Source organism: Poecilia formosa, unplaced genomic scaffold (genome assembly GCF_000485575.1).
Source record: "Poecilia formosa unplaced genomic scaffold, Poecilia_formosa-5.1.2 Scaffold408, whole genome shotgun sequence".
Lineage (NCBI taxonomy): Eukaryota > Metazoa > Chordata > Actinopteri > Cyprinodontiformes > Poeciliidae > Poecilia > Poecilia formosa.
This window is the reverse complement of record NW_006800347.1, coordinates 359,870-373,598: the sequence shown is the minus strand read 5'-3', so window position 1 is coordinate 373,598 and position 13,729 is coordinate 359,870. Positions and strand designations below refer to the sequence as shown.

General features: G+C 41.4%; 1 protein-coding gene and 2 long non-coding RNA genes across 5 annotated transcripts in view; 2 read left to right on the top strand and 1 right to left on the bottom strand.

The window, feature by feature from the left end:
* Positions 1 to 1,165, top strand: part of LOC107833568 (uncharacterized) — an 18,916-nt gene extending 17,751 nt beyond the window's left edge. Inside the window, exon 3 of the long non-coding RNA XR_001659330.1 lies at positions 1,057 to 1,165. This is a non-coding gene — a long non-coding RNA (uncharacterized LOC107833568). The remainder of the gene's footprint in view (positions 1 to 1,056) is intronic.
* Positions 1,166 to 7,256: 6,091 nt separating this feature from the next.
* crybg2 (crystallin beta-gamma domain containing 2) overlaps positions 7,257 to 13,729 on the top strand; it is a 29,749-nt gene continuing 23,276 nt past the window's right edge. For 2 of the 3 annotated variants that reach the window (XM_016663207.1, XM_007576505.2), the window contains exons 1-2: positions 7,257 to 7,477; positions 12,968 to 13,043. In XM_016663207.1, coding sequence (XP_016518693.1) covers positions 7,308 to 7,477; positions 12,968 to 13,043 — 246 coding nt within the window. In that variant the 5' untranslated portion in view covers positions 7,257 to 7,307. Of the gene's footprint in view, positions 7,478 to 7,709; positions 7,756 to 12,967; positions 13,044 to 13,729 lie in introns of those variants that run through there. The other variant, XM_016663208.1, reaches the window with a different exon arrangement.
* LOC107833567 (uncharacterized) lies at positions 8,450 to 13,654 on the bottom strand. Its single transcript, XR_001659328.1, has 3 exons — positions 12,948 to 13,654; positions 9,901 to 9,958; positions 8,450 to 9,033 (listed from the first exon to the last, which is right to left on the bottom strand). It is a non-coding gene; the product is annotated as an uncharacterized LOC107833567 (long non-coding RNA).

Genomic DNA, 13,729 nt, shown 5'->3' with positions numbered 1-13,729 from the left:
TTAATATCAGCTAACATCAGCTAACATCAGTTAATATCAGGTAACATCAGTTAATATCAGGTAACATCAGCTAATATCTGCTAACCTCAGCCCAGCTAATATCTGCTAACAGCCTTGTGCATGGCCGGGTCATGAAGCAGCAGTTGGGTGTAGAAAAGAACAGCGTCAGTGAAGCTACATCCAGATGTTTAACCTGAGCAGGGAGTTAACAGCCAGACCAGGTGCCTGCAGTGAGGGAAACTGATTTCTCTTACCGAAAATTAACTGTTTCCTCTGTGCCTGAGCCATCACATTTCATCAAAATGTGATGAAGAGATATTTTAACAGATTAGTACGTTAGCTAACCTGCTAATGTGCACCTGCTAATGTGCTACTAGCTAAGCAATTTTTTTTTAGCATTTTTGCTAACTTTAAAACGTTTGGAGCCCTTAGCTTCCTAGTGAATTATATTTCTGGATAAATCTAAAAACGCTGATTCACTTGGCTTTCAGATGAATAAAGTTTGGTATCTGTGGTGAAGTTTTATTAACTGTTAAGAATTCAATAAGTTAGATGTTGATGTTCATGCTCTTATTTTGAAGTGGCTTTATGCAGAAGGTCCGTTTCCTCTCCTCAGGTTCTCTCTCTTTTTTCTTTATTTCAAACAAGACACAAAAGTACAACTCAGACAGTAGAACAAGATAAACACATACAACAGGTAAAAGTTACCGTATTTTCCGCACTTTAAGGCGCACCTAAAAACCTTCAATTTCCTCAAAGGCCGACAGTGCGCCTTACAATCCGGTCCTTATATTTGGACCAATATTGAGCCACAACAGGTCTAGCAACTACGGTAAGCAGCCGCCGACTTCATTTTCACCCGTAGAAGAAGAAGCGCGCGGTGCATGCTGGGATAGTTGTCAGAATGCTGGTTTGTTAATAAAGTTTGACTGACCTATCTACCTACCGACCGTCTAGAATCAGGTCGTCTGCAGGTCGTTTAGCACCACGTTCTCCACCAACATGCTGTGCGCCAACGGAGAAGGGTGACCATCGTCCGGCCACGCCCCGGCCCAGGAAGTCGGAGTCGGATCGTTGTGTTGACATTCCATTTAGTGCAGCTCCATCTAGTGGATGCATAACGTAACTCCAGCCTCTACTGTAGCGTCTATTCTCTGCGCCTTATAGAGCGGAAAATACGGTATGTCAAAATTAAATTGGGCCTCAGGGTTGCAGCTTCTTATAATTTGAATTTAACTGAACACATCAGTGCTTTAGCATTAGCTACTGCAGAATCCCAGAGAGATGTAGCACGTTAGCATTAGCGGAAACAGGAATTATTGTTTATAATTGGTGCTTTGGGTTATAAGTACGCAGCAGCAGGAGAGACTAAAATAAACTTTTATTCTCTCCAAAACAAATGTATTTATTTATTTATAAAACAGGTGGATTTTGGATAATAGTTCAGCTTTAACTGTCCACAGATGAATAAAACTGGGAAAAGAGAAAGAAGCTGCAGCTTCAATCTGCTGCTCCGTGGGAACTTTTATGCATTTATGATACTGTTTTTATTGTTTGTATTTTTAGTATGCTGCAGTTTTTGCTGACTAGTTGTCAGAGAATCCCTGGTGGCTTCTGGAGAAAAGTCATAATGACGTCAATAAACGTCAAATTATTGCCTGGAGAGGGAACTTTATTCCTGGTTTGGAGTTCAGCAGCTTTTAGTGATTTTTATGGTTTCCATCAGCAAACATATTGAGTCTGCAGGCAGTTTCATTTAGACTGAATATGATTGATTATCGATTTGCCCAACCCTAGTTATGTGATCTTAGCTCATGTCTTCAAAAGGTAAACCAGAAAATAACTGAGACATGAGGAAAAAAGTCAAATAAAAAAGTGTTCTTCCAAAGGAGAGCATAATAAAATGTAATGTGCAAAAATCTGTTGTGCTATTTTTCTAAGTCTTTTCTCCTTATCCAACAAAACTGAAAAATATTTACTTAAGCAAAAGAAGAGAAGAACTTATAAAAAAATGTTTTTTTTAATGGTGTGGCGTTTTTTTCACTCGCCCTCCAAGACTTAAGCAAGAGAAAACATTTTTCTTTTACACTCAGTTTGTTGTTTTCTGTAGAAATGAAATAAATATATTGTATAGTCAGAAAAAGTTAAATATTATAAAAATTAAATTTATAGTTTGGATTTTTATTTTTTTTACTTGCACATAACTTTTAATGTCAGGAGAAAATAAAACATGATCATATTTAGGAAAACCCCTCATCAAAAACACCAAATAAAATAAAAACGTTTTTTTTCTCTTGTGGCCCTTCAGGGCTTCCATACATCAGAAGCAGGAAAAAGTTTCAGGTTTAATGAAACGTTTTATCTCCAACCAGAATCCGCTCTGAGTTTTAATAATGGAAACATAAAGGAGGCGCCCCAGTTGGGTTCTAACTGGTTCCCATCAGAACCGGTCCGTTTCCAACTGGAACAACAAACACATAAAGACGAGCAGAAACCCCCTGAATTAGACGGAGCCTTCAGGCCCGTTTGCTGCTTCCTGGTTGGGGTTTTTCTCCCGACCAACCAGTCGGCCCACAGCTCCCAGTGCCTCGCTGCCCCCAGCAGCTCCTGCTGCTTCATGCCGCTCCAGGAAGTTTCCTTCCCCGCTGCGGGCCCCTGCGGGCCCCTGCGGGCCGCTCCACCCAGTTTCACGTTGGGAACGGATTGTCCTCCGAGGGAAATGTAAAGAAGACAAATTAGTGCCGCTCCTGCAGGAATGATTGATTTATTTCCATAAATGTTCCAAAGTTATTTAAGCTTCTGGAAACTCCGAGCGGTCCGGACGGGAAACTGAACAGAACCAGAACCAGCTGAAGACCAGAAGGACACATGGTGATTTTGATGATGGTATTTGACAAACTGTAATGTTTATTTCTGTTTCATAATTCATGACTGTTTGATGTTTTTAAGATATTAAACTCTTTGAACTGGTTTGAAATGTTTTACGCTAATAAACCTGAGATCAAAAAGCACCGTCGCCACGGAAACAAAGAGCTGAGCGTCAGTAAGAAATAAGATGTTCAAAAGCATAAATTAAGGTGAAAAAGCTAAGCACACAATAATGAATTAAAAATTCAAAACAGGATTAAATGACACGGTTAAACAGATAAAATCAATGCCAATAAAATTTTAACTCTGTTTTCCAGACACATGGCGGCCATTTTATAGCACAATCCAGTAACTTTTTTACCTTCAGTTATAAAAATAGTATATATCAAATTTGACTTCCTGATTGAACGTCTTGAAATTGGGCCTCCGTCTCTTTAAGAACTCCTGCTCTGTCTGAAGCTCCGCCTCCAGGAAGTCATCCCAACATGGCTCCTCTGTTAACCCATTAATGTTTTCACCAGTGTTGCTCTGAGCAGCAGCTCCTTTAACGAGCTCAGCAGCTGGTTGCTAATTGCTGCTGGCTAGTCTGAAGGAGCAGAGTGGGGGAGGAGCTGCGCCTCGAAGGCGGGGCTAGGTCCACCTAGACGATTAGGACAGCTCAATGGTTGCCATGGAGACTAAAGGATTTCTCAAACATTGAAGAATCAAAGCAACACTCCAGGAAAAACATTTAACATGATGGAAAGAGCAGAAACGTAGATTTTACACGATACTGGCCCTTTAAGGAGATTCAAGTCTCATGGCCAAGGTTTGCAGACAGGTTTAAAAATGGACTTGACCAATCTCTGACCTCTGACCCCTGGAGAATCAGAACTGAGGGAGTTCAGCTTCCAGGAAGATCCGTGTGTCAGCGCCGATCCAAGAACCGAACAGCTGGACCTCTGGGACGGGACGAGCGAGAGAGAGAGAGAGAGAAAGAGAGAGAGACAGAAAGAGAGAGAGAGAGAGAGAGAGAGAGAGAGAGAGCAGAAACGATGATGACAAGGAAAAAGGAACAGAAACCAGAAATTAGCTGAATAATCTGGAGGAGTTTGTTCCAGTCTGTCCAGCCTTTATTAATCATCTATAAAAATGTTTTTTTGATTTATTTATAAAAAATGTTGTAGTGTCAAATATTGGAGAAAGTTTGAAAAAATTAAAAAGATCTGGATAATTAAGTCTGCCTATTAAAAACAAATTAATCTTAATGTAATATTATAATATTACTTTACATGTACAGTCAGGTTTTATTTGTACCATTTATATAAATGTATATATATTTATTATGCTCATCAATTTATATTCATTTATTTTATTCTGTTGTTGTTTTGGGTTGAGCTGTAGGAATAAAATGTCAAATTAAATCCTTGAATTTCTGACGCCTCCAGAAAATGATTATTATTTTTTTTTAAATCCAGCATGAATCATAAAGTCAAAACTTTTGTTTTATATTGTTAGCTGGGAGTATAAACTGGTCAATATTTAGATTGTACTAGATATAAACACATATTTAATCATATTTAATATACCACCGAACATTTACAATAATTCTTACAGAACCATCATTTAATTAATTTATGTTTATAAGCCTTAAACTACAAAATATTTCCAAAAACTAGACTGTCATATTTTCTTCTATGTTGATGTTTGTGTGAAATTATTTATTATTAATATTTATTAAAGTACAATGTCAGCAAAACATTCATAAAAAATAGAAATAAATAAAAATCTGTGGGTGACCCCAAAAGCTGTCGCCCTGAGCAACTGCCTCTTTAAGCTTAGAATAATAATAGCTGAATAATAATATGTTAGACTCAGCAGTAATTATGAGTCTAACATAATTAGACTCATAATTATGTTAAACTTCAAATAAAAATTTGAAGTTTTATTCACATTATTCCAGTTTAACTCTCAAAATGAAACAGTCTTTTTTCAGAAATGTCAGATTTTAAACAGATTAAATTTATAAATTAAACTCAGTAACTCACTAATTTACTAAAATTCTGGTTTTGTAAAATTTTAAAGCTGTCTGTTTCATTACATTAATGAATTTTAATCATTTAGATTTTTCCTAAATAAATTATTTTTCTCATGATCATGTTTATGCCTCCAATGTAGTTTTGTAACAGTTGGCCCAGATTTCTGCAGAGGAACTTAAACAGCCTAATATCACAGGATGTTTTGGGTTTTTTATGTTTTTATAAACTTTCATTTGGTCACTGCAGCAGAAAACCTCCAGATAATCTTCAGATTTAGGAAAATAAAAGATGATTTAAAGATTAAAGAGAAAATGTTTGATGTGTCAGTTTGAAGGCTTCTCATGAATGTACCTGTCCACAGGTGAGCATTAGCCCCGCCTCCTCCTGCGTCTTTGTACTCGTTACTTGGAGTAGGCCACAGTTGGAAAATCACCAACTATCAGTTTAACCTCAGAGCTTCACGCTGCTTTCTGTTTGACTTCAACAGAAAGATGTGAGGTTGATAATGGGCGCGGTGTGTGTGTGTGTGTGTGTGTGTGTGTGTGTGTGTGTGTGTGTGTGTGTGTTCTCTTTCAGTTTAACTTTTCTGTTAATCAGCATCAACTGATCCATCAGATGTTCGGCTCGCTGCAGCTGATTTCTGCTCCCAGTGGGCGCGGTTCCGGACGGGTCCAAAGGTTTGGCTGTAAACACGAACCTGCAGCTCCGGTCAGTTTAATGAGGGATGATAAAACTGCCCCGCTGGTTCTGAAGGTCCAAACTCCTGACCAGGAAGCAGCAGGAAGTTTCAGTCACCTGAACGCGACCTGCAGGAAAAAACCCGATGAGTCCCTGAAGTCAGTCAGAACCGGTCCGGAACCGAGTCCAGACTGGCTCCGAAACACGGAAGAACGAGATCTAAAGCAGGTTTTATAAAGACGTCCGAACCGGGTCAAAAACAGTTCAGAACCAGGTCCAAAATGGGGAATAAACAGCTCTGGAATAGGTCTAAAAAAAAAAAAAGAAGAAGAAAAAAAAAAGAGGTCAGAACCGGGTCAGAACCAGGTCCAAAACAGGTGAGAAACGGATTTGTATAGTTCGGAAACAGGCCAAACGGGCCCCATAAGGTTCTGTTGGAAGTTCTTGACCGGGTCATAAATATTTGGTGTTCAGCCATGAACAGCTCTGGTTCTGGTGGTTTCTTGTAAAGCTGACTGGACAATCGGAACCACCGGATCTTAACGGTTCTCTGGTGTTGGACAGAAGGTTCTGATTGGATCATATCAGGTCCAACATCAGAACTTATAAATATTATAAATAAACATCATCATGAATTCAATCATAAAGCTTTAAGGTTCTGCTCTGAACCGGTTCTGGTCTATTTGGACCTTGGTTCTGCTGAGATTCATTGAAAGGAAACCGAATCTGAACTGACCGGGTATTTTTACCATTTATGTGCTGTGCGCATGCGTCGTAAGGAGGGAGTTCACTCTGCGGCTGCGTCAAGGTCCTCCTGACCTGAGCGGGAAGGAGGCGCCATCTTGAGGGGGAAAAGGGTTACTGCAGCCTTTTGCAGAGAGAGGACAGAGCAGCCGACAGAGGGCGCTGTGTGACCAGTCAGCAGACTGCAGAGTGACCACTAGAGGGCGCTGTGGATCCACCCAACTCGAATAACAGCTGTAGGAATTAATTAATTAATTAGAGACAAGAAGATGTTTCCGGTGGGGAGCCTGATAAATCAGAGTTTTAAATGTAGGAGTGACTTAAGGAGATAAAATCAGAATAAATAATTTCTGCTTAAAGTGACAGGAACCAGCTGGAAAGAAACCAGTGAAACAGGAAAAAGCTAGTGTAGATGTCTTGACTTAAACCTAATCGTAAATCTGACGTCATTTATATAAATTAAAATGTAATTAGAAATACATTAATTAACTTACAGTCATAAACCAGATTCAGAGATAGGAGTGTGGTGAAGTTGATTCTATGTTAAATCGGCCTGCCATACTGACCCATATTCAGTTAGCAGAAACTAAAACATTTTTCTGTTAGACTCGTTTATCATTTACAGAAGATAAAATTATTTTAATATTTATCTTCATGATAAACCAGCAGCTGGAGAGCAAGGGTGACGTCATGTCTGCGGCGGTTCTAATTGGTGGGTTTATGCAACCTTTCAAATGAATGAATATGATAATAAATGGAGAAGAATCTGTTGGTGCTGCAGAACCAGAAGATCCTGATCCCGGGTCTAGATCCGGGTTTTTCAACTGCAGCTGTCTCTGCCAGGTGTGTGTGTGTGTGTGTGTGTGTGTGTCTGTGAGTGAGGGAGGAAGGGGGGGGGGGTTCCGGGTGGGGGCGTGGCCCGCACCTGAGCTGCGGTTCTGCTCAAAGAGCCGCAGCAGCAGCAGCTGTCATCTGCAGCAGCAGCCTGAAGCAGCGGACATGGAGGAGAAGAAGAAGAAGTCCTCCAGGAAGTCTCTGAGAACTCTGTTCTCCAGAACCGAACCGGGTCCGGACGACTCTGCGCAGAAACAGCAGGACAGGAAGAAGTTCAAGTTCCCGAAGCTGAAGATGAAAACGAAGATGGAGGCAGAGAGGCAGCAGGAGGTCCGGTAGGTTCTGTTGGCTCGGACGGGTCCAGCGCCTGTAAGCAAGCTGATGACGTCAGCAGCTGCTCCTGTTAGCCACGTTAAGTTTGACCGGAAGTGATAAGGTAGCTGACAGGACGGCTGTGATGCTACTTCCGGTTCTGGCTCTGTTTGGGTCAGATTTGGACCTCAGTAAGGCTGGAGGCTGCTTGTCCAGCAGAACCAGAACCAATCAGCACAGAGATCTGGATCGTTTTTGGAGTCTGAGCGGATGGACCTGGTTCTGCTCCAGAACCGGCCGGGTTGCCTCAGCTGGTTCTGGAGGTCTGGAAAGTTCTAAGATGGTACCAGGTCCAGAAGGGGTGTGGCGCCAAAGGTTCTGAGCAGTTTGGACTCCAAACGGTTCTGAAACGGTCAGTGGAGATGACCTTTGCTCAGCTGGACCCAACTTACAGAGAAAAATTAGTGCAAAAAATGTCTTCCTAAAAAATAAGTTAAAACGGGGAAGGGAAATTTTATCACAATAAAATATTGTGATAAAATGATTGACGTAACAATTCTGTTTATTACTCTTTCAGATTTGTTATGGCTGACAAAAACAACCATTTGTAAAATGTTTCTTTAGGAAATCTGTCGCATAAAGAATTATTATTCGTATCTCTAAAGTGATGATTTCACCTTTATTGATATAAAGTTTATTTTCTGAGCACAATTCAGCAGCAAAGCAGTTCAAAGTGATTTATATCATTAAAACAAAAATAAAAAGTCATAAAAACAAATTCCAGAAACAAACATTATATTCTGTCGACTTCCAACATCAAATCATCAATAAACATGAAATATGTAACACTGGAGAAAATACTGAAACTAGATCATCACTATGTGGAAAGTTTGGTTTTTTTAAATATGGAATTTATTGCAACAATAAATCAAGTCTTATCATGATAAAAGATACAATAAATAAACATGGAAAACAAAATATTTTTCACAAAAATCTACAGCAGATATGGTGCTTTTATCAATATTCAATAATTGGCTGTAGATCAGTTTCTCTATTTCACTAAAAAGTTTTTTGTAAATTGGTTTTGTTTCAAGTCTAAGAAGGTATTTGCACTAAAACTAGACAAAGGTTGAGGTTCTATGATTCAGCTGATCTGCATCTATATTTTGTTTATGAAATTTTCTCTGATGAATTATGGATCTGCAGAGATTTCATCTGTTGACAGTCAGATCTTGGAGGTTAAGCTGCAGGATTAGCTGTAATCCCGGCTGTAATCCTGGCCCTGGGCCTTGCCTGCCGGACTGGATGCAGGCGGGGTGATGCTGCGGGCCGTTCCTGTGCGGACCGTTCCCTGCCCTGACGGAGGAACCTGCCTCTCTGCATGCCTGCTGCTTTCACAACCAGCTGCTAACCAGCAGACAAGAGAGTCTTTGTCTCCGGATCGCTTCGTCACAGTTTCTGTCTTCTGCCGTCAGCTGTGAGTCACTGTCCTCTGGAATGTGTCGCGCAAACGGACCTTAGAAAGAGCTCCTCATCATCCTCACCCAGCGGCGATGAAGGCCTGCAGTCAGGCATCAACCTGAGGAACATTTATGGTTTTAAATGAAACCAGGGAAGATTTCTCTGATTGAATCGGGTCCAAAACCAAACGGATCTCTGAAGGAAATCTCTTCACTTATTTAATGTTTTCAGAACCAGCTGGATCCAAAACGAACCAACTGGATCCAAAACGAACCAACTGGATCCAAAACGAACCAACTGGATCGAAAACGAACCAACTGGATCGAAAACGAACCAACTGGATCCAAAATGAACCAACTGGATCCAAAACGAACCAGCTGGATCCAAAACGAACCAGCTGGATCCAAAACGAACCAACTGGATCCAAAACGAACCAACTGGATCCAAAACGAACCAACTGGATCCAAAACGAACCAACTGGATCCAAAANCTGGATCCAAAACGAACCAACTGGATCCAAAACGAACCAACTGGATCCAAAACGAACCAACTGGATCCAAAACGAACCAACTGGATCCAAAATGCTTCCAGCTTGTGAATCTAATGAGTTAAAGCTGAAGCTGGGAATCTGAACAACAGTTGGTCATTAACTTTATGACCTTCAACACCTGAGATGAGACGCAAACACTGTTATCAGATCAGAGCCGCTGCATGGCTGCTGCAGTTTGAGTCTCCTGGAGTTTTTCTGTCCTGATGTTGTTCTGGTCCAGTTGGTTTAGTTGGTTCTGGTTCTGGCAGCTTTCATGTGTCGGATCCTTTAACCAGGTGGATCCTGGTTTATTGGACCCGGTATTTTACCCTAAAATAAATCGTATTCTTTACGAAGGTATTCAATGTTCATCTCTGTGGTTACAGAGAAACAAACAAGTCAACACAAAACTGACTTTAAAATCTCCTGAAATAAACATTTAATAGAAATAATTACGTCATCTTTGTCGTCGTTCCTCCGATGAAGACGAAGCGTCGAAACATGTCGGGTATTTCTGAAGAGACAAAATAACAGAAACGAGTTTCATTTATGGATCGATATCAGTCCAAATTTTAATATTGTTGCATCCAGTATTACTGTTTCTATGAAAGCTGCAGTTTTTTCCCTTTGTCTTGTACGCTATATTATTATTATTTCTTTATTTAGTTTTAATGTGAACTTTATGTCTGTTGCTGCTGTCAGACCTTCTGTTTCTATTCGGTTCCTAATCATTTATCGTCTGTTGCTTAGAATATTTACCTTTAACATTAAAAGTTCATGTTTTAATTCAACAAAGACAAAATGACAAAAATCTGAAATTATATTCAATGTAATAAAAACAAAAAGCCCAAATATGAATCCTTAGAGCAGATTTTCATGGCGTCGTGTTTGGAAGAGAGTCAACGTAAAGAATCTGAACTTTACGAAACGACGCCTGGCAGACCGTCTCACTGTCTGCTACATTCAGCGTGATCCGATCCGGCTGTGATGCAGCACGGTGTTGAATGTGTCATGCTTTGTTTCAGCCAGATGTGATTAAACTTTAATCCTGGAAGGAAACCACAGCGCCTCCGAATGAAACGAAGCAGAAAATATTTCAAGACAAGAAGAGAAAACGATGCTGAGACGTTTGGTGAATGTTCAGGTCATCCGAAGGCTCCCTGATGTTTGGCTTCTGCTCTAGCGTTGTCACATTTCACCGCTCCTGCAGAGAAAACACTTTCTCTCCACAGCCACTTCCTGTTGGACGGCCTTCACTCGCTCACATTCTTTCTGCGACAGTCAGCTGTTGGAAGTTCAAACATGGAAAGTCTGCAGGTTTCCTGCTTGTTGGCATGTAAACACTCAGCAGCAGCGACGGATCTGCGACTCGTCCTATCGGAGGACGTGGGGACGTGTGGGGATGTGTGGGGACGTCTGAGGACGTGTGGGGACCTATGGGGACGTCTGAGGACGTGTGGGGACGTCTGAGGACGAGTGGGGACCTGTGGGGACGTCTGAGGACGTGTGGGGACGTCTGAGGACGTGTGGGGACCTATGGGAACGTCTGAGGACGTGTGGGGAGGTCTGAGGACGTCTGAGGACGTGTGGGGACGTCTGAGGGCCTGTGGGGACGTGTGGGGACGTCTGAGGACCTGTGGGGACGTCTGAGGACCTGTGGGGACGTCTGAGGACATGTGGGGAGGTCTGAGGACGTCTGAGGACCTGTGGGGATGTGTGGGACGTGTGGGGACGTCTGAGGACGTTTGGGGACGTCTGAGGACGTGTGGGGACGTGTGAGGACGTGTGGGGACGTCTGAGGATGTGTGAGGACGTGTGGGGACATCTGAGGACGTGTGAGGACGTTTGTGGACGTCTGAGGACCTGTGGGGACGTGTGGGGACGTTTGTGGACGTCTGAGGACCTGTGGGGACGTGTGGGGACGTCTGGTCTCCAGGGACTCGCTGCAGCTGCAGAATGCGGCCCTGAACACTCGTCACCTTTGCAGCCGCTGCAAACAGGCTGCGCCGCTGGGTGTGTGCTGAGCTATAAACTGTCGGGCTTTTATCAGACTTCCTGTTTGGTGTGAACGGAGGTCAAAGGTCAGCCTTACAGACAGAGAAGGAACTCGGCCTGGAAGAAGATTCCCGTTTGACGATCACATGATGATTTAATGCAGCAGATGATTGAATATCTCGACAAAATATTTCACACCTGGAAATAAGAACCTGACTTGGCACAGATGTTCCCAGAGGAAAAAACCTAAACAATTCAAGATGGAGGCCATTTTTCAAGATGGTCACCAAGGGAAATTTATTTTTGCACTTAATTTTCCAATATTTATCACAGACGAATACTTTTTACGTCAAATCACACATAATTGGACTCATAAAAATTATATTGACTTTTTTCAGTTTTCTAAATGGCAGCCTTTGTTGTCATGGAAAATTATTTATATATATATATATATATATATATAGTTTTTACTATGTTCACTAATTAAGTGAATGTGTTTGTTAAACTACACATTCTGAACTATAGAAATCATATACATATTCTTGATCTTGTGTTTCCTTTTTTTGGTGGACATTTTTCAAAATGGCCACCAGGGTTGTAACAGAGAATATATGTTTGCATTAAACTCAGCAGTAGTTATTAGCCACAGCTAACCAAAAAGTTAGATTCACTTAGCAGTAAGCCACTGAACACAAATCTCAGCTCTACTACGCTAAACCACTAAACACATAAAACATTAGCATAAGCTAAAGCTAAACACATAAGCAACTAGCATAAGCAAAAGTTAATCCATTAAACACATACAAAAATTACAGGAAGCTGACGTTAAACCGCTAAATATATTTTAAAAAATTAGCACAACAGCTAAATATAACGGCTAACAAAAAACTGCTTAAAACACAAAAATAACAAAAACTATCAATAAACTGCTAAACAAAAGGATTAGAAGAAATTGACACTAAACTGCTAAAAACATTTAAAAGATTAAAATTAGCTAACGCTAAACACATTCAAAAATTACCAGAAGCTCAGATTGAACTGCCCAATAAATAAAAAAAAATTTGCAGAACCTATGCTACACTGCTAAAAGCATGCAGAAACTAACGTTAAACTGCTAAGAGCAAAAAAATGTGCAAAAGCTAACAAAACGGCCTAATACATTAAAAAAAATTAGCAGAAACTATCGCTAACCTGCTAAACAAAGAAATTAGAAGCTAATGCTAACAAGTGGCTCAGTTTCTGATTTTGCTGCATATTATCACTTTAAATTTGTATGAACAGGACGACCAAAGTAGAAAACATGATGTGGCATAAAGTTCATCCAAGTCATGAAAATGGGGAACATTTTATGGTAATGATTTATTTTAAAAGATCAAAAATGGTGGCCATCTTGAAAAACGGTTGTCACTCTGAAATTCAAGTGGCTGATGGGAAAAATTAAAAACTTAAGATGTAATTTTTTATGTTTGTAATCAGATTACTGCAGTAATAATCTGCATGATTCAAACCTGACGTGTTTCTTCTTCAGGACTCCAGAGGACGAAGACAGGCCGGCCTCCCTGAAGAAGGCTTCCTCTGTCTGCGCCACCGAGTCCAGGTCAAAGGTCAGTGTAGCTCCTTTCCTCCTGAAACGTCCCGCTGACTTATGGGACAGATTTGCTTAGAAACTAGAACGGTTTTCTGAGGAAAGCGGTTCCGAGGTCCAGTTGTGTTTCAGCGATGTGTTTGGGTGCAGTGGGTGTTTCCGCCGCTGAGTGGCTCAGGGGTTCTTCAGGTGACCCGGACGAATCAGAACCATTCTGATCCAGGATGTTCTGCATCCGGGCCGAACCAATAACTTCTGGTTCTGCTGGTTTCTGTGGGTTTTCAGTTTGACCAGCAGAGGGCGCCAGTGCTCTGCTCTGCGGCGTCCTGCCGTTGCAACAGAACTTCTTTTCTGGGTCGAACAGAATCAGAACAAGCTCAGTTCTGCTGGTGGAGTGTGGTTCTGTCAGTCCAGTTCTGCTCAGAACTCAGCAGTCAGGTCCAAACTCAAACGGAGCAGAAAGAGAAAACTAGAATCTGGTGGTGACTCAGCCTCAGACTGCAGGTTCTGAGAACCGAACCGGGCCGGGTCAGAACAGCAAGGAGGTTCTGGTGCCTCTGGAGTTTTCTCTGCATCTGCATCCATCCAACCATTTACCTCTCCTCCTCTCTTCCCTCTATCCTCTCCTCTCATCCCTCCATCCTCTCCTCTTCCCTCCATCCTCTCATCCCTCCATCCTCTCCTCCTCTCATCCCTCCATCCTCT